This window comes from Anabas testudineus, chromosome 21 (assembly GCF_900324465.2).
Source record: "Anabas testudineus chromosome 21, fAnaTes1.2, whole genome shotgun sequence".
NCBI classification, from domain to species: domain Eukaryota; kingdom Metazoa; phylum Chordata; class Actinopteri; order Anabantiformes; family Anabantidae; genus Anabas; species Anabas testudineus.
This window is the reverse complement of record NC_046629.1, coordinates 23,123,033-23,148,226: the sequence shown is the minus strand read 5'-3', so window position 1 is coordinate 23,148,226 and position 25,194 is coordinate 23,123,033. Positions and strand designations below refer to the sequence as shown.

The 25,194-nt window shown below is 40.9% G+C and overlaps 1 protein-coding gene across 2 annotated transcripts in view; it reads left to right on the top strand.

Moving 5' to 3' along the window:
* The window catches only part of dnah7 (dynein, axonemal, heavy chain 7), a 72,391-nt gene that overhangs the window by 15,362 nt on the left and 31,835 nt on the right, over positions 1–25,194 (top strand). For both annotated transcript variants that reach the window (XM_026376135.1, XM_026376134.1), the window contains exons 20-35: positions 260–453; positions 3,162–3,360; positions 3,639–3,779; positions 4,981–5,193; positions 5,338–5,447; positions 6,683–6,851; positions 7,599–7,701; positions 8,289–8,416; positions 8,625–8,837; positions 10,297–10,395; positions 10,572–10,820; positions 11,872–12,021; positions 14,445–14,627; positions 16,291–16,467; positions 16,768–16,899; positions 24,835–25,056. In XM_026376135.1, coding sequence (XP_026231920.1) covers positions 260–453; positions 3,162–3,360; positions 3,639–3,779; positions 4,981–5,193; positions 5,338–5,447; positions 6,683–6,851; positions 7,599–7,701; positions 8,289–8,416; positions 8,625–8,837; positions 10,297–10,395; positions 10,572–10,820; positions 11,872–12,021; positions 14,445–14,627; positions 16,291–16,467; positions 16,768–16,899; positions 24,835–25,056 — 2,682 coding nt within the window. The remainder of the gene's footprint in view (positions 1–259; positions 454–3,161; positions 3,361–3,638; positions 3,780–4,980; positions 5,194–5,337; positions 5,448–6,682; positions 6,852–7,598; positions 7,702–8,288; positions 8,417–8,624; positions 8,838–10,296; positions 10,396–10,571; positions 10,821–11,871; positions 12,022–14,444; positions 14,628–16,290; positions 16,468–16,767; positions 16,900–24,834; positions 25,057–25,194) is intronic.

Below are 25,194 nucleotides of genomic sequence, written 5' to 3'. Positions count from 1 at the left end.
ACAGTTTTCCACTGCCATTAATTTTAAAGTTTTCTAATTTTCTTCTGAGTTTAAACAATTGATATGTTATCTATGTTGTATTCTGATTCATATATGAGATTATGAGAAATGCAAATCATTGTGTTCTATTTCTATGTACATTTTACACAGCACCCCAACTTTTTTGGAAATGGGGTTGTATCTAGGTGTTGGACTTTAGATGCTAGGTTTTGGGATGACAAGAAATTATGTGTGTACTGTTTTCTCCTATCTGTGGTAGGACAAGCATGTGCTGGCAGTGATATCCATCAACAAGATGCTGGAGAAACTAAAAGAATCGAATGAGCTTCTGGAGATGATCCTTAAAGGTCTTAATAACTATCTGGAGAAGAAACGTCTCTATTTCCCACGGTTCTTCTTCCTATCCAATGAGGAGCTGCTGGAAATCCTGTCTGAGACCAAAGACCCCACAAGGTACACAGGCATAATTTTCCCCGAATACATTTTTATTACATTATTCATTATGCATGGTTAATTTGATGGCATCTGTGGTTGAGTATAGTTTCTTTCTCTAGAGGTCATTACTAGCAGCTAGTTCTGCTCTTTCTTAATAGTTGAATGTCCATAAGTACGTCACTGTGAAGAGATTTTAACTTATTCATTCAAATGACATTTGTTATGAAATCCATTGTAAATACAGTGTGTAAACATTTGACAATGATAAGTAAACTTAAACCTAAACCAGCTTCTGTACAGTACAGTAAGTATGCAAAATAATTGTGAAATAAGAGGAAACTATTTGAAAGAGATGCAGACTAAACTGATGTTAGTGTTCGAAATTATTGAGCCAACAGCAGGAATATAATTATATGGCTCTTTGTCTTTTTGTGTTCAGAATACCTCCTTAACCTCACCATGGTTTTCCCTCTCTGTTAACCAACTCATGTCTCATTTCACCAAGGGCATTCAGTTAGTAATGAATGTGATTTCAGACAAAATATGTTCTGACCTCTTATTCTCTTCCTGGTATTTTTGTTTCTTCTTTCATTTGCACTCTGCTATTTTTTTGTTCTCTCTGACTGCTTGGAGTGACATTCGTATAGATACACACAGTCATCACATCCTCTGTATTCAACACATTTCTGCAGGCAATGGTCTGGCTCTTTGAGTCAGCTATATAGGGCAGTGTAATGTCATGGTGGCAAAACAACAGGTGGTAAGCAGCACTGCAATGTTTTAGTTGTTTCCTATTCTTGAAATTAACTTTACCATCAGTGTGGTTTTATAGTATTGGGTGGAAGGTTTATTTAAATGATGCAGAACATGTGAATTGGTATTTGGTAGAAAATGAGTCTGTTCCTGTTACAATGTCAATGTTCTGCCACTTGGTAATTCTGTCAACGAGAGCATACTAAATAGTAGGAACAGATGTGCAGCAATGATGTAACAGTGCTTTCAGAGTAAATACATGTAAACATTCTGGTCAATTAAATTTCATTTTCAATAAAACTTTATTTGTATAGCACCAATTCCCAACAGAAGTCATCTCAAGGCACTTTACAGCATAAGGTTTGGGACCTTACAGAGCATATGTGTATGAAAAATTATATTGAAAACCCAACAATCCCATTTGAGCAAGCTTTAGGCAACAGTGGAGAGGAAAAACTCCCTTTAGAAGAAGAAACCTCCAGCAGAACCAGGCTCACGGTGGGCGGCCATCTGCCTCGACCGGTTGGGGTGAATGGAAAGAGGAGAGAGAAAAGAACAGCAGGCAACAAAAACAACAAAAAGCAGCAAAAACATTGGGCAGGTCAACTGGATTCTGGAGATATACAGCTCCAGGCCAAGGGTACCTGCAGAAAAGTACAGAGAGGAGGATGAATTATAATACTCCAGTCTGGAAGTAACAAATTCATGGACTATTTTTTAGCATCACTTTGGGGCAGGATGCTCCTAATTTTAACAATGTTTCTCAGGTGGAAAGTTCTAGAGATTTCTTTTATGTATGAATTAAGGAGATATCCTGGTCAAAGATGACTCTGAAATTTCTTACAGTATTACTTGAAGCTTATACTAAGTCATCTACAGTAAGGATGTGGTTAGACATAGTGTCTGAGACTGAGACTGAGATTTTTAGGACCAAACAAAATAGCCTCTGTCTTGTCTGAATCACTGCTGGGTCACCACTCAGCAAATAGCAGTAAGTATTTACTTTTTTAAATCAGGAACATTGGTGTATCAGTCTGCATTCGCCTCTGGCGAAGTTGCTCTACACACAATCAAGGCATGATGAAACATGAGTTCCTTGAGGGGCCTCTTTCTTTTTGTCATGCATGACTGTGGTTGGCACAGCTGTTTCAAAGAGATGAGACCAGTGAAGTGACTGACTAATAAGAGTAGATTAATTACCACACCCACCAATTTATATTCCCCCTCACCTAGCCCTTTTACACTTTCTGCTGCTGCACCCACATGGACCAAAACAGCAGGTGTACTTGGAGACAACCACACAGTTTCTGCCTCCAAGATCTGAGTTCATGGTCCCTGAATACATTACTAGATTGACAAAATTCTTGGAGAAAGGGAGCTCTCCCACTTTAACCCAAGTTTGAATGCATCAATACATTTCCTAATTTACTTTGACATGATTAAGATTTAACTACAAAGTCCAGCTCTAGAAACATAGAGATATGAAGCAGGATGGAGAAGGGGAACAATGCTGATTAATGTGTGACCTCCTACAACAGTCTGCCACAATAAGAACTCAAACATTGCATTTGGGTTGCACTTTCATTATTTATTAGACAGGGACAAGGATGAGACTTGCAAGAACATAAGTCACATGATGCAAAAGGAGGAACTCAACACAGTGATCTGCTGGAAATTTTGTGGAGCAGGTGGATTATATCGCTGAAGGTTCACTGAAGGGCAACATTTAAGCATGTATTTGAAGAATAGTTAAGCAATTATAGCTTTTAAATTTAAACCTTTTAAATTGGTCTGACGTTTTATATATTATGACTATGATTATTTTATATATATTATGACGTTTTTGAATTGAAATTGATCTGTGTTAGAATTGTGTCATTACTCATATTTAGCTCATAAAACATCTACAAGATGTTACTTACTTCTTCAAACCTGTTTTTTAAAGTTGTTTTTCTTTCCTTGCTGTCCACCAGAGTGCAGCCACATCTGAAGAAATGCTTTGAAGGTATTGGTAGTGTTGTGTTCACTGCTGTACTGGACATCACCCACATGAAGAGCAGTGAGGGTGAAGTGGTTCAGCTGCTGGATATAATTTCCACCTCCAAAGCCAGGGGCCAGGTGGAGAAGTGGCTACTGGAGCTGGAGAACGGCATGACTGCCTCACTGCATAAGGTGTTGTTTAGATTGCAGCACTGTTTTGTTTATTTTTTAGGAATAGATATTACTGTATAAATATAATATACTGTACAGATAAAGGTTGACTATAATGGCCTTTTATAATGCAGATTTTTTTCTGTTTTAGTTGCTGTTTTTGTAATAGAATTGGTAATGAGATAATGCTCTATTCTTTGATTCAGTTTTTGCCACCAAAGTTGAGCCTGTTTGTTTAAGGCCTTTTTTTTTGCTTTCTAATATATCAAGGAGTTACTACTTCTGTCCCCCTGTTGTAGGTAATTGGGGAGGCAATCCAGGCATACCCCAATGAGATGAGGATTAATTGGGTGCGTGCCTGGCCAGGCCAGACTGTGCTTTGTGTCTCACAAGTTTACTGGACAAAGTATATCCATGAAGCCATCAGTTCAGGACAGAAGGTGATTTAATGTTTGTTTATATGCGTGCATGACCTAGGTTACCAGTTAAATATAGAATTGGGATATGACCTTTTTCATAGCATTACAGCACATTTTATTATTGCCTGAGTTCTTTCATACATCACTTCCAGCTCATCCCAGCTGACTCTCATTTTACAGTATTCTCATTACATTCAAGTCACAGAGCTAAGCATCTGTTTTTATAAAAAATAAATCCCTGACTTACTTAACACCCTCTGCTGTTTTGAAGGCAATTCAGACATCCAGTACTTTCTAACCATCTAGACAGAACACACCATTTTTCCACTTTGGTTAAATTTTTGGTGCAAATCATATTAAAACTTCATATTTAACTTTTAAAAGATGAGTAATCCAGTAATAGTCTTTTCTGTTAAAAAAACATGCAGGCCAGGATGTTTTGCCTAAAAACATTACCTGCTGTACAGTGTGCTCTGAAGTTTCATGATGTCGCTATCAAAGTTATAACTATAGTAACATATGCTGTGTAGCGTACAATCTCAAAGCATGACAACAAGGACAAAAGATTTTAAAGGTTTCCAATATGAAGCCTCATCATTTTTAGACAAACTGACAGACAGATTACCTTGAATGCATGAATGGTAATGGTGGTGATGGTGAGGCCATCTCCAAGCTGTCATCTAGAACAAGTGCTTCAGCTTTAAGCACAGCTGAAGGACTTTCATCAGCTCTGTTCAAACACATAGATATACAGTAGGTACAATGAGCTAAACAGCTGGTGTAATGAGAGTTATAATGAGAATGAGTAAGAGTGAATGACATTTGTCACATCAAATGAAAAGCATCTATAGCTTATAAACTGACACATTCTATTTAGTTGATATAGTCAGCAGAAGTCTGCTGCTAGTTCCAGATGTTATATAACATAGTTTTGTAAGAAGGTCTCTTGCGTCACAGGTTAGATTTTTCTTTTCACATCTCTCAAGACCCGGGAAATTGTACATTTCACCTCATATGTTGAAAACGGCATTCAGCTGACAACTCCACTTATAAAGGAGGGGAAAAAGTGGCATCTTTCTCATGGACATCTTGACAGTGATGAACTTATTGCAGGGATCAAACTTGTGACTTTCACTTTATAAATGTAGTTTTGATAACATGTTTTCTCTTAATTAACTGTAGCATGCTCTGCTTTCTATATTATGATTCTTTTGTCCCTCAGGCTCTAGATGCCTACCTGGAGCAGAACAACAGTCAGATTGACGACATTGTGGCGCTCGTACGGGGCAAACTATCCAAGCAGAACCGGGTGACCCTTGGAGCCCTGGTTGTGCTGGATGTCCATGCCAGAGATGTGCTGGCTACACTGGTGCAAAAGGGAATAAGTGACGAGAATGACTTTGAGTGGCTTAGCCAACTACGCTACTACTGGGTGGTAGGTGTAAAGGATTTAGTGCATGTCCTTCCTAAGCCATTAGAACTAGACACTAGCGATTAAATTATATTTATATTTCTTTAGTATCATTCATAATAAGTACTGAGTGTTATACTTCTGAATTCTCCATCACACCCTGTACAGGAAAACCACCTCCAGACTAAGATGATCAATGCTGGTTTGCCTTATGGTTATGAATATTTGGGCAACACACCACGTCTGGTTATAACCCCACTCACTGACCGCTGCTACCGGTAAAACCCCCGACATGCCTCATCAACAGTTCACTGTGAAGTTTAATTGTTGGAAATGCTTGCAGATAAATCTTTTGTCTCTCTTAATCACTCTGTAAAGCTCAAAGTAGAGATATAGTAGCTCCATATGTTGCTAGGACACTTCTTCTCAATCACCTGCCTTTTTACTCTCTCTACAAAAAAAATGGTCCCTTATTGTGTTGTAGATGTAGAAGGAAATACATCATGTCTTATTAGTCATTATAAAGCTATATGTTTATATATGTTGTTACTGTGCTACTCAGAGTTCTTTTTTACACTGTACCTGGACATAATCTGGAAATCATTTTCGATCATCATACCAGCTTGTTTGTTCAAAGTGCTTCACTAGTCAGCTTCCCAGTTTGCCAAGTTTATACAAATTATTCCTGCTACTGCTCTTACTACCTTCCCCATGAGATGTTGCTATATCCACCTTGGCTCTTAAGAACAGTTTACTTATTACAGTAACAATGAAGATGTTGTGGGATTTTAGATTAATGTTAAACAAATTGAAGTTATGAAAGTAATGAAATATTTTTGCATTTACTGTGTCATTAACTTCACTGTGTTATAGCTTGACACACTAAAGGGTGACTGACTCAGGAGGCAGTGCAATCGTCTATAAGTCAGGGGATTGGTGGTTCAAATCCTCCTGTCATATGTTGAAGGTTGCTAATATAGTGCACACCAAACCCCAGGTTCTAATATAATACAATATATATATATATATATATATATATATATATATTTAAGCACTATGTTTAAGAAATGAGAAAAAATATATAAAAATTAGAACAAATAAATAATATAAAAGGTACAAACTAAACATACATAAATAGGTGAATGTTCATACCATACCATCTGGGACTATAAATTGTTTTCAATATACTGTATCTTGCAGAAATGTCATTGTATAGAATTACTTCAAGCATGGTGTGTAAAAATCTTTCATTATTATTGGCAAGTTCATATATTGCACTGCTCACATCACATCGCATGGAAGAAGGAGGTTTTAGTGTGTTTGAAAGCTGCTACCTTTTACAATACAGCTGCCTTGAAGCGAGGCTCTCAGATACTTTGACATTTCATTAAATATTTTGTCAGCAAGCTTGAATGAGCCTTTCACGATTAGTAAAAAAAAGTTAATATTATGATGAACATCACGACTATACCTTAAGGTGTTAGATGAGCTTTGTCTTTTTGTCCTCTTTCAGCACTTTGTTTGGTGCCCTCCACCTCCATTTGGGTGGAGCCCCCGAGGGTCCGGCTGGCACTGGAAAAACAGAGACAACCAAGGATTTGGCAAAGGCTGTGGCCAAGCAGTGTGTAGTTTTTAACTGTTCTGATGGACTAGACTACATTGCATTGGGCAAATTCTTCAAAGTGAGTGAATACAGCTAGCACACACATCAACAACCTGACTGATAAACACCGAAGTGGCTAATGAAAAATGTTTTACTTCTTATAATTAATTTAGAGGTAAATATTCCCACGTGCTGTTACCCTCTTCTCTTTCTGATGTACCAGAACAGATACTTTCACATGGAAAAATCCCAGTAGCATTACTATGACTACTTCAAAGAGACTGATAATACAAGATGACACAGGGATAAAAAACCCTCTTCTAATTTGTATTTTGTGCCTGAATGACATACAAACATTTAAATGTCAGTCTCTAGGCACCTCTATAGCTAGTCCTTTCAGATAATAAAGCAAAGTTATTGTTAGCTCACTATTATGTAAATAAAGTAAAGGTATATGCATGTCCACATGTTGATCTTGCCACAATTCCCTGATGCAAAAGTGTAGAATATTAAAATGTGTCCTTTCAAAAATAGCACTGTACTGATAGCTCAGTCAGGGCCCCCCACCAGTTGATCAGTGACTGATTACAGTTATGTGGGAAGCCACAAGAGCCAGGGTTATTGATTGCAACAATTTACAATTTTTATTTACACTGAAATTGCTTACATCTTACAAAAAAAATCTCTTGCCATGAAATAGCTTATATAAACAGGAAAAACCTTCTCATACATGCTGTTTAAATTTGTATTAATGAATTGTGTGTGTATCTGTGTTATATTTGTGTGTGTATCTGGGTGTGACAATATGCTCTGTTTATGTGACCAGGGCCTTTTGTCCTGTGGAGCTTGGGCGTGCTTTGATGAGTTTAATCGCATTGATTTGGAGGTGTTATCTGTGGTGGCTCAACAGATTCTTACCATACAGAGAGGTTTGTGCTTTTTGACATCCTGGCTTTATTTTACTTTGATCTTTGCATAAGCTGGCTGTGTACCAGAAACAATTTGGTATATTCTCCCCAGTTTCGAAAACTTAGACTACAAAGAAGCGCAGCATTGAGCTAAGGCAATTTGTGTAGGCTGGCCAGCAGAACTTCAAGCACAGCTTTGTTCACTACAACACAGAACCATCTTCTACAGTATGTGTGCTGTGGGCATCAAATACTGTAACTTGTGTCAAGATGCAAGAGTGAAAACATTTTTCTTAACCAAAACTAGTTTGATGATGTTAGAAGGTTCTGCTGAAACCTTCACAATTGTTTTTAGAACAGTTTTATTTCTTATCTGGATCATGAACATAGATATGTTGTACTGATTATAAAATCTTCTTAAGCAAATTAGTTATTAGCTGAGGTTTGCGTGTATGCTTGTATGTGCAACGAGGTATGCTCAGAGCCGTAATAAAACAAACCTTTTGGCACTTCCGTATACTCTTCAGTTGTCCTCATTAGAATTGAAATGCCCTAAAAAATACGAAAAATACATAGCATGCAGTGACTGACAGAATCTGTGTGTCTAGGAATTGCTGCCCATAGTGAGATGCTGATGTTTGAAGGGACAGAGCTAAGACTGGATCCCTCCTGTGCTGTATTCATTACTATGAATCCTGGCTACGCTGGACGCTCTGAGCTACCAGACAACCTCAAGGTACAGTATTAGAGTCAGTTTAAGTTTAAATTTTTTTTTTTTTTAACTGCCTCTCCAAAAAAAACAAAAAACAAATCAGCATACATCCTGTGCTTGTAGAAAGGATGTTGATCTGTTTCAGAAGGGTCAAATTATTGACATGCTAAAGAGATTGATGAAACTGTAAGAACTGCTAAAATATTATTTTTTTATTATTAATTTGCCCCAGGCTCTTTTTAGGACCGTGGCTATGATGGTACCAGACTATGCAATGATCGCAGAGATTGTGCTATACTCATGTGGCTTTGTGACTGCACGGCCCCTGTCGGTGAAAATTGTGGCTACCTATCGACTCTGTTCAGAACAACTGTCCTCGCAACATCATTACGACTATGGAATGAGAGCTGTCAAGTCTGTGCTAACTGCTGCTGGAAACCTCAAGGTATCTGAAGACATTTGTTTTGATGAGATTTTTTGTAAGAGAATATTTTAAATTAAGATTTTCCTGCATGCAGTAGTTCTGGGTACCATAACGGTAGTGGCACTATACATGCTAGTTTTACTTTTTAAAAATTTCTCATACTGTTATTGTGACAGTTGTAAAAAAATTGTATTGATATTTTTCATTTTAAAAGACCTAAGAATCTTTGATGATTGAGCCTAATTAGGGTGCAACAACTTCTCAACTCTTACTTGGTGTGCTGATGAAGCTAATGCTGAAAAAAAGTTAATAAACAATCAAGCACATACGGTAGCTGAATCTTTTGTCTTGTGTATCATCCTCAAAACACATTTTGTTACAAATGGAATGCTGAAGAAGCATTATTAATACTGTAATGTTTTTTGCATTGAATGCACAATTAAGATTCCCTTTGTGCCTCCCAAATTGTGTATCTGCTCTGCAGGAGTAATAGCAGCAAGGAATCTGGGTGTTTGTCCATACCTGCATATTTGCCAAACACTACATGCTGAGTGATGTTTGAGAGAAAGTAAATAGCTGCCTTTCATTGAAAAATGGACAAAAGGTGTCACATGCGTTTTTATGTACTGGAAACATGGCATGGTCCCTCATTTACCAGCCTGATGCACACATTGATTTAAGGGGTTCAATGTACAGTACACCGATCAGCCAGAACATTAAAACCTCTTATTTTATGTTGTGTAGCACAGTGCACAAGACATCTGCAGCTGTCCTCTGGTGGCACCAAAGTGTCAGCAGTTTATCTTAAATCCTGTAAGTTACAGAGTGACGCTGCTTGGATCAGACTCCTATAGAGCATTCTGGTGCCATCTCTTTCCCATGTAAATGACTTACGCACTGGTCCATGTCCATAATGTACTCTGGTTAGAACACCTGTCCCCTCAGCATTACTGCAACTACAGGATAAAGGAAGTCAAGTCTATGCTGACTAGAAACATCAATAGATTTTCAAAAAAACAATGTCTAGTGGTCCCCCCACCACACCTTAAAAGATCCCAGGACAAGCTCTTCAGCTAAGTGGTTCCACAATGGTGGAACAAGCTCAGCAATCTCACTTCCATTTTTTTAAAGTCTGCTGATAACAAAACTCTTGCACAACTCTCTATGCACATAAATTAAAAATAAAAATAACCTTATGAGATTAAAACATTGCTTCCCATAGCACTTTACTTTAATGTGCCCAGCATGGGCACCCTGACCAGTTAGTGAGTACACAACCCAAGCTGTGATGAACTGTGTGTTTTGACACTTGTCAATAATGGCCAGCTTTTAATTTTTCAGCAATTTCTGCTGCAGTACATCAGCATTTTTTGTATGCGTTTTACTTTTATTTGTCTAATTTTCTAACTTTTCTAAACTAATATTTTCCTCTTGTCTTTTCTCCCCCCTTCTCTTTGGGGGAGGGTTTATTTTCCCACAGCTCACTTTTCCAGAAGAAAATGAAGACACCCTGATGCTGAGATCCATAATAGATGTCAATCTGCCCAAATTCTTGGCCCATGATCTGAAGCTTTTTGAGGTGCGATAATGTGGTGCTCCTCATGTCTTGATTAATGTGTTTTTGTCTGTGAGCAAACATTTTTGTTCCCATCATACACTGTGTGTAGAATATAAGTTATGTGTCTATGTGTTCCCTCTGTGAAACATGGTATTCCCTTTCCATTGTTCTCCAACAACTTCACCTTTTGTTCTCAGGGTATCACCTCTGACCTCTTCCCCGGGGTCACACTACCCAAACGAGACTACCGCATCCTGTTGGAGGCCATTGAGGAAAACTGCAGCCGCATGAACTTGCAAGTCACCGATTTCTTTGCTGAGAAAATCCTGCAGATCTTTGAGATGATGATAGTGAGACATGGTTTCATGCTGGTAGGTGAGCCTTTTGGAGGAAAGACCAGCGCCTACCGTGTGCTCGCAGCAGCCCTTCATGACATCTCTGAAAAGGTAATAACAGTAATATGCTAACTCTAACTGTTAGAGAAATTAGAAAGTACCATACTTATGATTTAACATAATGTCGGTAGAGATGGAGAAAAGCCACAATATAGTTCTTAATAATGTCTTTGTGATAATAAACCTTGATCAATAGCTACTTTAACTCACTTTATTTTTTAAGTTTCATTACTTGTCCTTGAGGTCCAACTTACAGTATTTATTGTCTTTCGTTCAGGTATTAGATTTTGAAAAAAAAAACCTTATGCTAATGGTTGACCATGGATTTTTTTATTTTATTTCATCATTTATTTAGATTTTCGGAGTCCTTGGGATATGAACTTAACTCAGTCTGTAAAGAAATCTCCTATGTTGTGTAATATGTGTGATAAACCCTTCACGTCAAGTAAAAATATGTGTTACACTCCATATCCAAGGCTTATCTGAGCTACACATTTGTCCCAAGTAAACACATCCATCCAATTTGTCAAAGCTGTAGTCTTTGTTTAGTAGTTATCGATCTCACAGCGAGGAGCAGAACTGGCCTGTTGTATTTACATGGCTGAGAGGGCTGAGAGGCATCCCACCAAGGAGACAGATGAAGGCCTGCTGATGAAACGCTTCGGAATGCCACATTTATCATCGTCATCCTTGTCGCTGCACATCCACTGATCATGTCCAACCCTCCTCCCATCTCTCTCCTTTTTTATATATATATTTTTTTTATTTTCTCTGCAGCTTGCTTTCTCATTGTTTTTAACTCAAAGTGACACCTTGTCTGAAAACTCATTTGTTGCAGTTTTTTGCTTCTCTTCTTCAGTTATCAGAAGTCCTCTCATATAGACAGGAGTGTTTTAAGAAATGTATAAAAGTCTTGATGTCAAAACGTTGGACAGAGAAGCTCTTTTCATGCTAATTGAAACACATAGTATTTTATTTTTACTGAGCGAAAAGCCCCACCTATATACTTCACATATGGCACCGAGCTGTTTCTCTTAAGATTATGGGAGGAAGATTATGTTATTAACTCTTTTGTGTTTGTATGTATGTGGTTTTTCCACAGGGTCTGATGGATGAAAACCAGGTGCTGATCACAGTTATTAATCCCAAATCCATCACCATGGGCCAGCTATACGGCCAGTTTGACCCTGTCTCTCACGAATGGTCTGATGGCATCCTTGCCGTCAGCTACCGAGCTTTTGCTGCCTCCCAGGTAAGATAGCTGCCCATTAGTATTTTGCAAGTTCAATTCAGACACAAACAATTAATAACCAAACAATTACACAACATTCTCTAATATGTCAAGCAGCATCTCAAGTCAGAAGCATGCTTCTTCAAAACCTCATGTTCACACTAATTTTGGTAATCTACAACATGTCCAATATGCAGTCACTATTATAAAAACAAATCTGATAGGAACATGGTTTGATTTGTAGTCACTTTTTACATCTCTGCTGAAAGTTTAGTTCTGAATGCTTAGTTTACTTGTAATGCAGTAGAAATGTGTATCCCTCTGCCTTGTTCAAATATTGACAACCAAGACAAGAGTTGCCATCATTATCAAAAAATTCCCAAGAAACAATATATATATCACATATGCTTAAATCAGTGCTGTCTCTATGGAAACTGGCATTTGAAACAACTTTGTGTTGTTAATGAAAGTATTTTGTTATATCTCTGTTTCAGTTACATTGTATTGTGCAGAGACATACGGTGACCTTTCTTGGATTTTTTGCTTAATATAGACATTCAACAGAAATGCTGTATGCTTCTTCCAATACATGTAATTCAGAGCTGAAACACTTTGAGGTGAAAATTGACACTGCAACCTTCGCTATGAGCAAAACGTCTTAAAGCATGCTATCCTCATAGAAAAAGTGCTCAGATATACTAGGTATATCAGACTGAGATGCTTTGTCTTCTACTCAGTCTTAGTTTACAACTTCAGGAAGGACCACTGTACAGTAGACTCGACATTCCAATTAATTGCAAGTTCATAGAAAGGAAAGCTGCATTGACAGGGTAAACAAAAAACACATTTTGCTGTCTTGTTAAATTTAGATCTTTAATAACTCTGTTTCATTCATCCACACTGTCACACACACTAGACACACATGGGCAGACATTTACATATTGCAGTGGAGGCATGTCATAATGGAAAATAATTTGTTTGCCCGATTCTGAAATTGTTTCCAAATGAACTTGTCATTGTAAAAATTGTCTCTTTATATAAAGTTGTCATTTTACAAATTGTTTTTTGTCAGTAAATAAGGACTGTGAGGAGTAGTTATGACAGCCAAGGCAGTACATACTGATGCAATGAAAAGAGAAAATGAGAACAATGCTTGTTTTAATTCAGTTTAAAAAAAAAAAGTCATATTCCTCTCTGGGCAAAAGTCTTTCTTTGTTTGAGTCTTTTTTTCTGCATCATATTTTGCTGAACAAATTTTGTGTGCTAATCTGGAGTCAGCAGCAGTGTAGTGGGTTACTGTAAACTCTCTGCATAGACAGTATAATCTTTTTTTAGTGCCAGCACTCTCTGTCAGATCATTATATTACGGCATTCTCACTTTCCTCTCAAGCACCAGATGGCCCCAGCCCAGGCATCTCCATTTGTTTATATTACAACAAATCAATTTAAAGCACAGCTCTTGGCAGCACATTTAACTGGGGAATTGACGCTTGTTGTCAACCTTTATTATAACAGTGTAGATGTTAATTTCATTCCTTTAGCAAATACGTTTTACTTAGATTATAATGCACAGGAGTTCTCTTATGACCTTGAAACTACACATATGGATTTTTGTTGGTGGAAAGAATTGAATGCACTTTGATACAGCTTTTTGATAAATGCACTGTCTCTATAAACTTAGTGACTCTTTCCTGTATCTTTAAGCACTAAAGCTACTATTACATATCTTTTGCAATGTAGAGGCTAAATTTGTTATATTTACTGTACCTTTTCTTGAAGTAACACCCCTATCCAGGGTTGAAAGGTTTTTCACTTTGACTGTATGCCTGTTGGTGCCTCCTTACATTCATACATCACACCGCCTGTCAAGCTTTCTCAGCATCAAGAATTACTCACTTTACACAGCTCTATTTAGCCTGTATTTGCCCTATTATGTATTTCTCTTCTGGATAGTCACATTCAATAAAAATAATGTGCTAGCAGGTTAACAGTGGTGTCAAAAATATTCACTGTTTTGCTTTCTCTTAACTTACAGTATGCTGCATTCACCATCATATGGATTCCACTGTATTTAGTTCCCCACTTGTAAATAGCTAACTTGACTATATTTACTATAACTACATTCATATTTTTGATATGGAAGTACCTGAAAACAAAATAAATATGGAAGAATCATCAGCCAGAATGTGGGAGGTTCAGTGTAATGAAACCCACATTTAAGTGGTATTGTATTGATAGCACATTATTTTTAGCTCTAGACCACCTCTGTCAATCATGTTGATGCATCAGTGAATCCTTCAAAGAACATGGCACTCTCTCCTCCCTCTGCCAGCAATCCCATATGATAATCAGTACACAGAACTATATACACATAATTGTGCTAAAGACTGTGCTGAAGATGTTGTTGTCAAGTAGTGAGTGCTATTGTTTCTTGTGTTTGTTAGACCCCTGAAAGAAAATGGCTTATCTTTGATGGTCCAGTAGATGCCGTGTGGATTGAGAATATGAACACAGTACTCGACGACAACAAGAAGCTCTGTCTGATGAGCGGTGAGATCATTCAAATGTCACCGCAAATGAGCCTCATCTTTGAGCCCATGGACCTGGAGGTGGCATCTCCAGCTACGGTGAGAAGCAACTTTACGCAGATGGAATATTTTATCACAGTATATCCTGCTTTACTATGTTGTGTTCCAATTTGCATATTGTAGAAGATGGATCACTTACTGTTCTAAGCCTCTACAATTATTAGTTTTGTCTATGATATTCTGCAGATTGGATTCAGTCATAGGTGTAGATGGATGTAACAAATGCTCTTAAGCTTAGAAAGTGCTTCTTCCATTTATTTAAGCAATGACTGCATTTACCCGCACTTAAGTCACCAGGTTATTTCACTTCTAGAAAGTAAGTGGATTTCTAAAGTATTTAACATCACTTTGGAACCCCTTTCAGCTTTATGTAAATCAACGGTTCTTGATCGTAGATCCTCTAAAAGCTCCTTTTGTCCAGGCATGGCTCAAATAAGCGTATTCTTCTTGTGCAGAGCAAACTCAAAAAGTTGAAAGTTGAAAAGTCAGTCGAAGTAGTTGTACTCCACACCTCCAACCTAATTTTCTTAACTTATGCTGACACTTTTTTGAGGTCATTATTCCAAGGGTTCATATACTTTTTCCATTAGCACTAGTTTTTAATGGTCATTCTCAAAAAACACATGAAAGATTAGAATTTTGTTGTGTTAATTCTTTAGGCACATTAGAGTTGTTAATACTCTTGACTTGGATAAAGATCAGATCACATTTTGTGACAAATTAATGTAGAAAACCATGAAATTTCAAAAGTTTCACATATTTCTTTCTTGCCACTATGCATAGTAGAGAAATTAGCATCACCAGGTGAAATCAAACAGAGGAAGTTGTAGTCTTTTCTTAGATTTCAAATAGCTCGGTTCTATTTGCAGTGCAGGATTGTCACTGCTAAATCTATTGTTGGCTTGTGAGGGGTTCCAGCCCTGTGCAGACCCTTCTTTTTTCTGTCCAATGATTTCACTACTCAAAGTGCATAACTTGTGTGTGTGTGTGTGTGTGTGTGTGTGTGTGTGTGTGTGTGTGTGTGTATATATATATATATATATATATATATATATATATATATATATATATATATATATATATATATATATAGTCACAAAAGCTAGTCCTTGCAATACATGGATGCCTAGAGACTTGACAGATCTTCCCAGCTCTACTTTTTTATTAAACAGACTTCTATTTTTGATTCTATAGCCTGGTATCTGTTCCTTTCATCATGTGAGTGCAAAGGTGTCTTTTTTTTGTGATCACAGTGAATTCCCCCCACTTACCACTGAAGGTCTTTTTTGTGCGCTGTCAATTTAACATTCTCTTTATGTTGATTACATTTTTCTCTTTTTTTATTTTATTTTAAACCTTCTTATTCTCGCCTATATTTTATGCATTTTATTAAGTACTGCAAATACATGTATGTCTTTATCTGCCTCCTCATTTGTCCTTCACTTTACATTCAGTCCTTTGTTAAGCTATTCCTTGTATGGCACTTGATGTTTACTGTACTGTAGTGAGGTTACAAGTAATGCATGTACATACCTCTTGTAGTTTTTCGATTATTAACTTATTTTAATTCTTGGTGCTTGTCAGATAGTTTCACTAATATTTAAGGTGTATGTTGGATCAAGAATGATACTCTTGCAAATAGAATTTTTTTTTTCTGGTTTCTTAGACGTTTATTTTAAGATGATATGTATGTTTGTCACAGGTGTCTCGCTGTGGTATGATCTACATGGAACCCCATATGCTGGGCTGGCGGCCACTCATGCTGTCCTGGCTCAATACCATGCCAACCACAGTCAGTGCCTCACACAAAGACCTAATCTCTGCCCTTTTCGACCGCATACTGCCAGCCTGCCTACAGCTTGTTCGAAAGGCCACCAAGGTGCTGAACCACCCTCAGGAAAACCTGTTAATATCTTGTTGATGCCTGTTTGTAAATGAATAATATGTTATGTAAAGGGGATTTTTCTTTATTTCTGTTAGTGTCTCATCACAAAACATTTAAATATTAAAGTGATGTATGTATTTTCCCTCCTTGAGGTTCTTGATGTTATTCCGTTTCATAGAGCAAAGTTTCCTGATTGCTAAAATTTGGTCAACTGTGCTGCCAAAGTTTAGTCCTGTGGATTATTCAGACATCAGTTCTTTTTTAATTTTGTGTTCTTATATTGCTTAATTTCAGGAGCTATCCCCCACCTCAGACACCAATCTAGTCAAGTCCCTGATGAATCTGATGGACTGCATGATGGACGAGTTTCATGACGAAGCAAAGATGAAGAGCATGAATGAGAAAGATATTTGCTCCTGGTTGGAGGTTTGTTTCTCTGCATCTATTATTACTGCTACTAATGTTTAGTATAGTGTTACTAACAGTAACATACATTTAAATAAATAATATAATATGTAATATAAACCTAGAAATTAAATGCACCTGCAAGTGTCTACAGCATCATAAAACATTATACAAGAAATATTTAGCCCTAGAAATTCCTGTGCCCCAGAAGCAGTCTGTCACATAGAGTATTCACTACCATAGTCTTACTTACACACATTACATTGCTCCTATCTTTTATAAGATCTGAGTATCAGACATCTGCCTTCATGATGCAACCTACTGTATTCTTACTAAATTAGTAGATAATGTAGACAAAGGAAGAAAAAAAAACACAAGCTTAGAAACAGTAAATTGGCATCCAAGAAAAACGATGTCTCATTTCACATTTCAGTTCTGAACAGGCTGCAAATGTGAGGGCTTGAACACCCCTTGTGATGAATGGCTCCCGACCACTCAACTCTGGTCTAAAATTTAACTTATGAAATCAGAAATCTCACATCAACTAGATTAACCAGTTTGTCACTGCCTTTACAACAAATACCAGAGAGGCTTGGACTGATGAGCTGCGTGTTCCAGGATCAGAAAGGTTATGAGAAGGGGCTCGTCCAGTATACAGAATGATAAACTATTACTACAATTTAAGGTCTTTCATAGGCTGCATTACCCCCAATTACTGCCAATTGCTGTTAAAATGCTTGCTATTGCCAATATGAACCAGATTCAGTTTAGAAAAAAACTTACACTACAAATTTGTGAAGATATGGTTGCCACTTCTAAAAGTATTCGATAAGATCCAGGCACAAGTTTACTGCTGTGTTCTACTTTCCCTTTTTACGGAAAGTGTGTGTGTGTCAGCGGCGAGTGAAACCACCCGCCACGAGGGATGTTGAACCCAATTAAAATGCCAGTAACAGAATTCGTTGGTTGAACAAGCTCTTTATTATAGATTATGAATGTATTGGTTGGAGTCTGATTGCAGGAACCGGGTAGCCAGAGTGCGTGGATCTATGGATAAAGAGAGGAGAACTGATGATGAGGCAGGGGTAGGGAGCAATGGTGGGTCAGTGGAGACGTTAGCCGGGCACAGTGTGGTGTAGCTGGGTGGATTAGGTCCTCCTAACAGGCGTCCTCAGACGGTACTATAGACAGGGGCAAGAGCTGGAGAGCAGGTCCAAACGAGAGCAGGGGTCCAAAACCAGAAAAGGCAAAGAGAATCAAGTCACAGTCTTTCAAAGGGGCAGGCAAAACTCAGGGTCGAAAATACGGTCCGGTCTGTAACAGATGCAAACAAGATAACTAGAAACGCTGGAAAGTCAAACACAGGGTCAGGACAATCTGGCAGCTCTCTCAGGGGAAGAGCCAGAATATAAAGGGAGCTGGCACCAGGTGAAAACAATGAACACAGCTGGAAGTGATTGGAATAATGAGAATCAAGCTGCCAGCAACAGGAAAGAAAAACAGGAAGTCAGCCACAAAACTAAAAGCAGGACAGGAAGCCCTGTAGGATCATGACAGTACCCCTCCCGGAACGGACGGCCCCCGACGTCCCCCAGGCTGGCCAGGGAGGGAACGGTGGAAGGCGGAGATCAAGGCAGGGTCAAGGATATGACGGGCCGGAACCCAGGAGCGCTCCTCCGGACCATAGCCCTCCCAGTCAACCAGATACTGCAAACCACGCCCCCGCCGCCGGGACCGCAGAATGCGCCGGACAGAGTAGACCGGACCACCGCCGACGAACCGGGCGGGCGGAGGGGGACCGGAGGCGGGCACGAACCGACTGGAGAGTGCTGGCTTCAGACGGGAGACATGGAAGGTCGGGTGAACACGCAGAGCCCGAGGGAGTTGCAGGCGGACCGCCACTGGATTCACCACCTTGGAGACAGGGAAGGGGCCAACGAAGCGAGGCGCCAATTTGCGACACTCAGTCCGGAGGGGTAGGTCCTTGGCGGAGAGCCAAACCTTCTGACCAGGTTGATACAGGGGGGCAGCAGCACGGCGTTTATTAGCCCACTTCTCGTAACTACGGACAGAGCGAAGGAGGACAAATCGGGCACGCCGCCAGGCTCGGTGACATCTCCTGACTAGAGCAGAAGCTGAAGGTACCAGGGTCTCAGGGTCCAGGCTCGGGAACAAGGGGGGTAGATACCCATAGACGACTTCGAATGGAGGCCGACCGGTAGCAGAGGAGGGAAGGGAATTGTGGGCGTATTCCGCCCAGACCAGATTCTCAGACCACAGGGAAGGATCCCGACCACAGAGCAGTCTCAGTGCCGTCTCCAGCTGTTGGTTCAACCTCTCGGTCTGGCCGTTCGTCTGAGGATGGAAGCCAGAGGAGAGGCTTACAGAGATGCCCAGGAGGCGACAAAACTCTGTCCAGAATCGCGCCACAAACTGAGGACCACGGTCCGAGACCACATCGCGGGGGAGGCCGTGTAGGCGGAACACGTGTTGGAGGAGTGCTTGAGCTGTTTCCTTGGCAGAGGGGAGCTTGGGAAGTGGGACGAAGTGAACCATCTTGGAGAAACGGTCCACGATAGTGAGAACGGTCGTCATGCCCTTGGAGGGTGGCAGGCCAGTAACAAAGTCCACAGAGATGTGTGTCCATGGGCGGAGTGGAACAGGAAGGGGGCGAAGCAAACCAGCAGGACGTCTGTTGGAGGGTTTATTCTGGGCACAGTCAGGACAGGCCGCGACGTACTCTCTGACATCTGCCCGCAGGGTAGGCCACCAAAACCTACGTTGCACGACAAAGCAGGTCCTAGCAGCCCCTGGGTGACAAAAGAGGCGAGAAGCATGACCCCACTGCAAGATCTTAGCCCTGAGGGCTTCAGGGACGAACAGCCTCCCCTCAGGACAGGATGAGGGACCTGGTGCAGACCTCAGAACATCCAATACCTCTTGTTCGATGTCCAGCCTGGCTGCCCCGAGACGAGCTGAATGAGGGAGGACAAAGGCAGGTTCTTCTGTCATGGTGCTGGGATTGTGCAGCCTGGAGAGCGCATCAGCCTTGCTGTTCTTGGTACCTGGAAGATAGGACAAGGAGAACTGAAAACGGTCAAAGAAGAGAGCCCATCTAGCTTGTCTGGGATTAAGCCTCTTAGCAGTTCGAAGGTATTCCAAGTTCTTGTGATCAGTCAGAACCTGGAAAGGCTGACTGGCCCCCTCTAGCCAATGTCTCCATTCCTCCAAAGCAAGTTTCACTGCGAGAAGCTCTCGATCTCCAATGCTGTAATTACGTTCTGCTGGTGTTAACCGTCTGGAGAAAAAGGCGCAGGGGTGTAACCTCTGGTCTGAGACAGAACGTTGTGAGAGGACCGCTCCTGCCCCAGTGTCAGAGGCATCTACCTCCAGAATAAACTGGAGCTTGGGATCTGGGAGAGTGAGGATGGGAGCGGAACAGAAGCTATCCTTGAGCGACTGAAATGCTTGCTGGGCTTCTGGACTCCAAGTGAAGCGAACTTTGGCGGAGGTGATGCGGTGGAGAGGTGCTGCTATGGTACTGAAGTTGCGTATGAACTTTCTATAGAAGTTTGCGAATCCAAGGAACCGTTGGACCTGTTTACGGTTCTCAGGGGTAGGCCACGAGGCTACTGCTTGGACCTTAGTGGGATCCATCTGGACCTGGCCCGCTGAGATGATGAACCCGAGGAAGGATACCGTAGGGACATGAAATAGGCATTTCTCTGCCTTGACAAAAAGGTTGTTCTGCAAGAGGCGAAGGAGAACTGCCCTGACATGGGACGAATGCTCGGTCTCAGAAGGGGAGAAAATCAGAATGTCGTCAAGATAAACAAAGACAAATTTATTCAGCATATCTCCCAGCACATCATTGACCAAGTTCTGAAACACGGCAGGAGCATTGGACAGCCCAAACGGCATCACCAGGTATTCATAGTGGCCAGACGGTGTGTTGAAGGCTGTCTTCCATTCATCCCCCTCTCGGATTCGCACCAAATGATAGGCGTTGCGCAGATCCAGTTTGGTAAAGATCTTGGCATCCTGTAAGGGTTCAAAGGCAGAGGACAAGAGAGGGAGAGGATAACGGTTCTTAACAGTTATCTCATTGAGACCACGAAAGTCTATGCAGGGCCGAAGGCCCCCGTCCTTCTTACCAACAAAAAAGAATCCTGCTCCGGCTGGAGAGGAAGACGGACGAATCAGGCCGGCTGCAAGAGATTCTGATATGTAGGAGGCCATGGCTTTCTGTTCCGGAGGCGAGAGTGGGTACAGCCTGCCCCTAGGAGGAGTGGTACCGGGGAGTAAGTCTATGGTGCAGTCGTATGGCCGATGAGGAGGTAAAGAGGTGGCCCTAGACTTACTAAAGACTGTTTTAAGGTCCAAATACTCAACTGGGACCCTGGACAGATCAGGAAATGACTCAGGTGGTTGGCAAGGTAAGTGTAGCTCTGGAACGGCCGACCGGAGACACTCGGAAGAGCACCGGGAGGACCAACCCACAATCTGACCCGAAGACCAATCTACCTGGGGGTTATGTGTAGTGAGCCAAGGGATACCAAGAACAACAGGGTGATGGGGAGACCGGATCACAAAGAATTCTACTGTCTCCACATGGTTGTCTATTGTGAGAGTAAGGGGTGCAGTTTGCAAAGTGACATGATGTAATAGCCGGTCATTAAGGGACTGAACCTGAAGAGGCTGAGGTAATGTGGCAGTAGGTATATTATGGTCTTGAATTAACTTCCAGTCGACGAAGTTAGCATCTGAACCAGAATCTATGAACACTGGGACCTGAAGTGAGGTGAGCTTATAAGACAGTGAGGCTTGAACCAAGGAGCGAGAAGATGAGGGAGAGGCCATGGAGTGGCTCAGCAACGACCTCCCGAATCGTGCTGAGCCCGACCTTTTAGTGGACAGGAAAGTGCCTTGTGACCAGAAGCTCCGCAGTAGAGGCAAAGGTTACCTCTGAAGCGTCTCTCTCTTTCCTCAGGAGTCAAGCGAGATCGACCCAGCTGCATGGGTTCCGGTTCCTCCCTTGAAGGGCTAGGAGACAGCTTAGGCTCAGGTGTCCGCCATGACGAGGGATGAGATGGCGTGATGGTAGGTTGGGAGGGACGAGAGGAACGGTTCCGCTCGAGTTGGCGTTCCCGGAACCGCCCGTCCAGACGGGTGACGAGATCCATGAGACTCTGGAGATCTGTGGATGGGTCGTGGGTGGTCAAGGCATCTTTAATGCGATCCGACAGACCCCGGTAGAAAGCGTCCATTAGGGCTGCCTCATTCCAACCACTGTCAGCAGCCGCGGTCTGAAAGTCTATAATGTAATCAATGGCAGATCTAGATCCTTGGGTTAATGAGAGCAGAGAATGAGAGGCCTCAACAGCAGGATTAGCAGGATCAAAAATTCTGGTCAACTCCAGCCCAAACTCCCGAAAAGAACCACAACAGTCAGCTCGGCGAGCCCACTCGGCGGTTCCCCACCGTCGAGCCCGCCCGGTGAGAAGAGACAAAACATATGCTACTTTGGCACGTTCAGTAGGGAAGGCAGAAGGTTGCAATTCAAAGACCAGCTCACACTGCGTCAAGAAGGGCCGACATTCTCCTATCTGTCCTCCATAACGTTCAGGTGGCGGTATCTTTGGTTCCCAGTCAGGTCGGTAAGTGGGCCCGGTAGATGCAGAGGTGGAGGGACTTTGCTCTGGGGAGTTAGACATGTTGGCTACCTGTTTAAACAGACGAAAGACAAGAGTGTACAGTGAGCCGACACTGAATTCATGGGAGACCAGAGCTTGTTCTATGCGTTTCTGCCAAGACACAGAAACTGAACTGGCTGGGTTCATTTTGGCCAGATTGTTCTGTCAGCGGCGAGTGAAACCACCCGCCACGAGGGATGTTGAACCCAATTAAAATGCCAGTAACAGAATTCGTTGGTTGAACAAGCTCTTTATTATAGATTATGAATGTATTGGTTGGAGTCTGATTGCAGGAACCGGGTAGCCAGAGTGCGTGGATCTATGGATAAAGAGAGGAGAACTGATGATGAGGCAGGGGTAGGGAGCAATGGTGGGTCAGTGGAGACGTTAGCCGGGCACAGTGTGGTGTAGCTGGGTGGATTAGGTCCTCCTAACAGGCGTCCTCAGACGGTACTATAGACAGGGGCAAGAGCTGGAGAGCAGGTCCAAACGAGAGCAGGGGTCCAAAACCAGAAAAGGCAAAGAGAATCAAGTCACAGTCTTTCAAAGGGGCAGGCAAAACTCAGGGTCGAAAATACGGTCCGGTCTGTAACAGATGCAAACAAGATAACTAGAAACGCTGGAAAGTCAAACACAGGGTCAGGACAATCTGGCAGCTCTCTCAGGGGAAGAGCCAGAATATAAAGGGAGCTGGCACCAGGTGAAAACAATGAACACAGCTGGAAGTGATTGGAATAATGAGAATCAAGCTGCCAGCAACAGGAAAGAAAAACAGGAAGTCAGCCACAAAACTAAAAGCAGGACAGGAAGCCCTGTAGGATCATGACAGTGTGTGTGTTTGTGTTTGTTTGTACAAGCGTGAATTTGCTTTTAGTTTTATTTAAACTTTAAAAATCAAGTTAAAATATTTTAAAAACTGAATTTGAACACACTATTAGGACTACTAATTGATCAAGCGTGTTCTGTGAGAGGGAACAACTAGTAGGTGGTCTATACTTGCAGCATTGATAATAATAACAATGATACAATTACATGTTTGATGAGGTGAACAGCTAGAAAATGAAACAAAACAAAGACACAACAGAGACACAAGGAAACAACTCTCTGTCATGAGACTGCCATGTGGCAGTGGAGCCAGACTTACTGCAATGTACAGGGGACCCAACAGTAATTTTAACATTTGTTGGCAAGCTGGTATTTAGTGAAATTGTCATATTGTCAGATAGAAATGTTCTATAAAATGAAATTGTATATGAATTTCAAACTATTTTCAGTGACTATTGGATGCATTACTTTGTGTTGTCCATAGCATAATTGGTATTTTTAGTTTATCATAGGGGAAAAAGTGAAAAAGATAAACATTGGCTTTGGCTCTTGTGGTATCTACAGCAGTGCTCCTGAATTCTGCATTCAGCCATTTCTATTGTATTCTACCAGACAACACAATATATACAGCATAGACCAGTGAGCCAGTCTTTTCCCTTTAAATGTGCTATCTTAATCAGGTCTGCCTTCGCACAGGCCCACAAAAAGTAGAATAGTTTTAGCAGATGAGCCCTTTCTTCTGCCTCCTGCTTGAGTTACAATTGATTTCTTTTTGGCTCTGAATCATGTTTTTTGAAAGCACTGCTATTATCCCCCTGTGGCCTACTGCACTGATGAATGCCTTTCAACCTTCTCTCCTATGTTTCCCAGCCAGTCATTATCAAAGTGTTGAATTAATCAGCCTTTTAACAGCAGGAGCTATCATGAGGCTGCTAAGCCTCATTTCCAGTTCCTAAAGTATCCCTGCTGTTTTTTTTTTTTTTGTTTTTTTTTGGTTTCTCAACAAAGACGTCTCTCCTCTGTGGATTCCAGTATTTGTCTCATAAAATAATCTATACACTAGTTGATGCATTCACGCATTCATATTTTATTCAATTTACTAACTGCAAATATAATCTCTACCATGACATTTGTAACATTTAATTCTCACTGTGTCCAAGGATTTTTGTTACAATCTGACACTACAGACTAGACGGATAGTTGTTTTATTTGTCATTTGTAATGCACATACACCTGCTAAACATTTTGGGTGCTCAGGTGTTTTTTTTGGTAATATAGTATATATTTACAGTACACTTTACAATTTTACTTCAGCTGTCAGACATGAATAACCTTTTCCACCATTGACCTCCAGACCAAATTGACATACATTAAATAAACTAATTAATATCTTTTAGTGCTGTAAATAATTGATTTTTTGTCCTTTTCTTTAACACAGGGCATTTTTGTGTTCTGCCTGGTGTGGTCAGTGGGTGCTAGCTGTGACGATTCAGGACGGGTTAAGTTTGACGCTGTGGTAAGGGAGGTCCTGAGTGGTCCTTTGACTGAGAAAACCCAGGCTTGCCATGGCATCTTGGCCACTGTTGAAGCTCCAACTAAACAGATGACTGTTCCACTGCCCACTGAGGGAACCGTCTACCAGTACCGCTTCATTAAAGAGGTAGGTCTGCTTCTGACAAGTGTCCAGGTGAGAGCACTTTAGTTTTTTTCTTGCCACTTATAGAAAATCATGTGTCAAATTTTTTTTGTGGGTTAGATAATTCTGTATGAAGAATGAGACAGTCATTTCCAAAACACA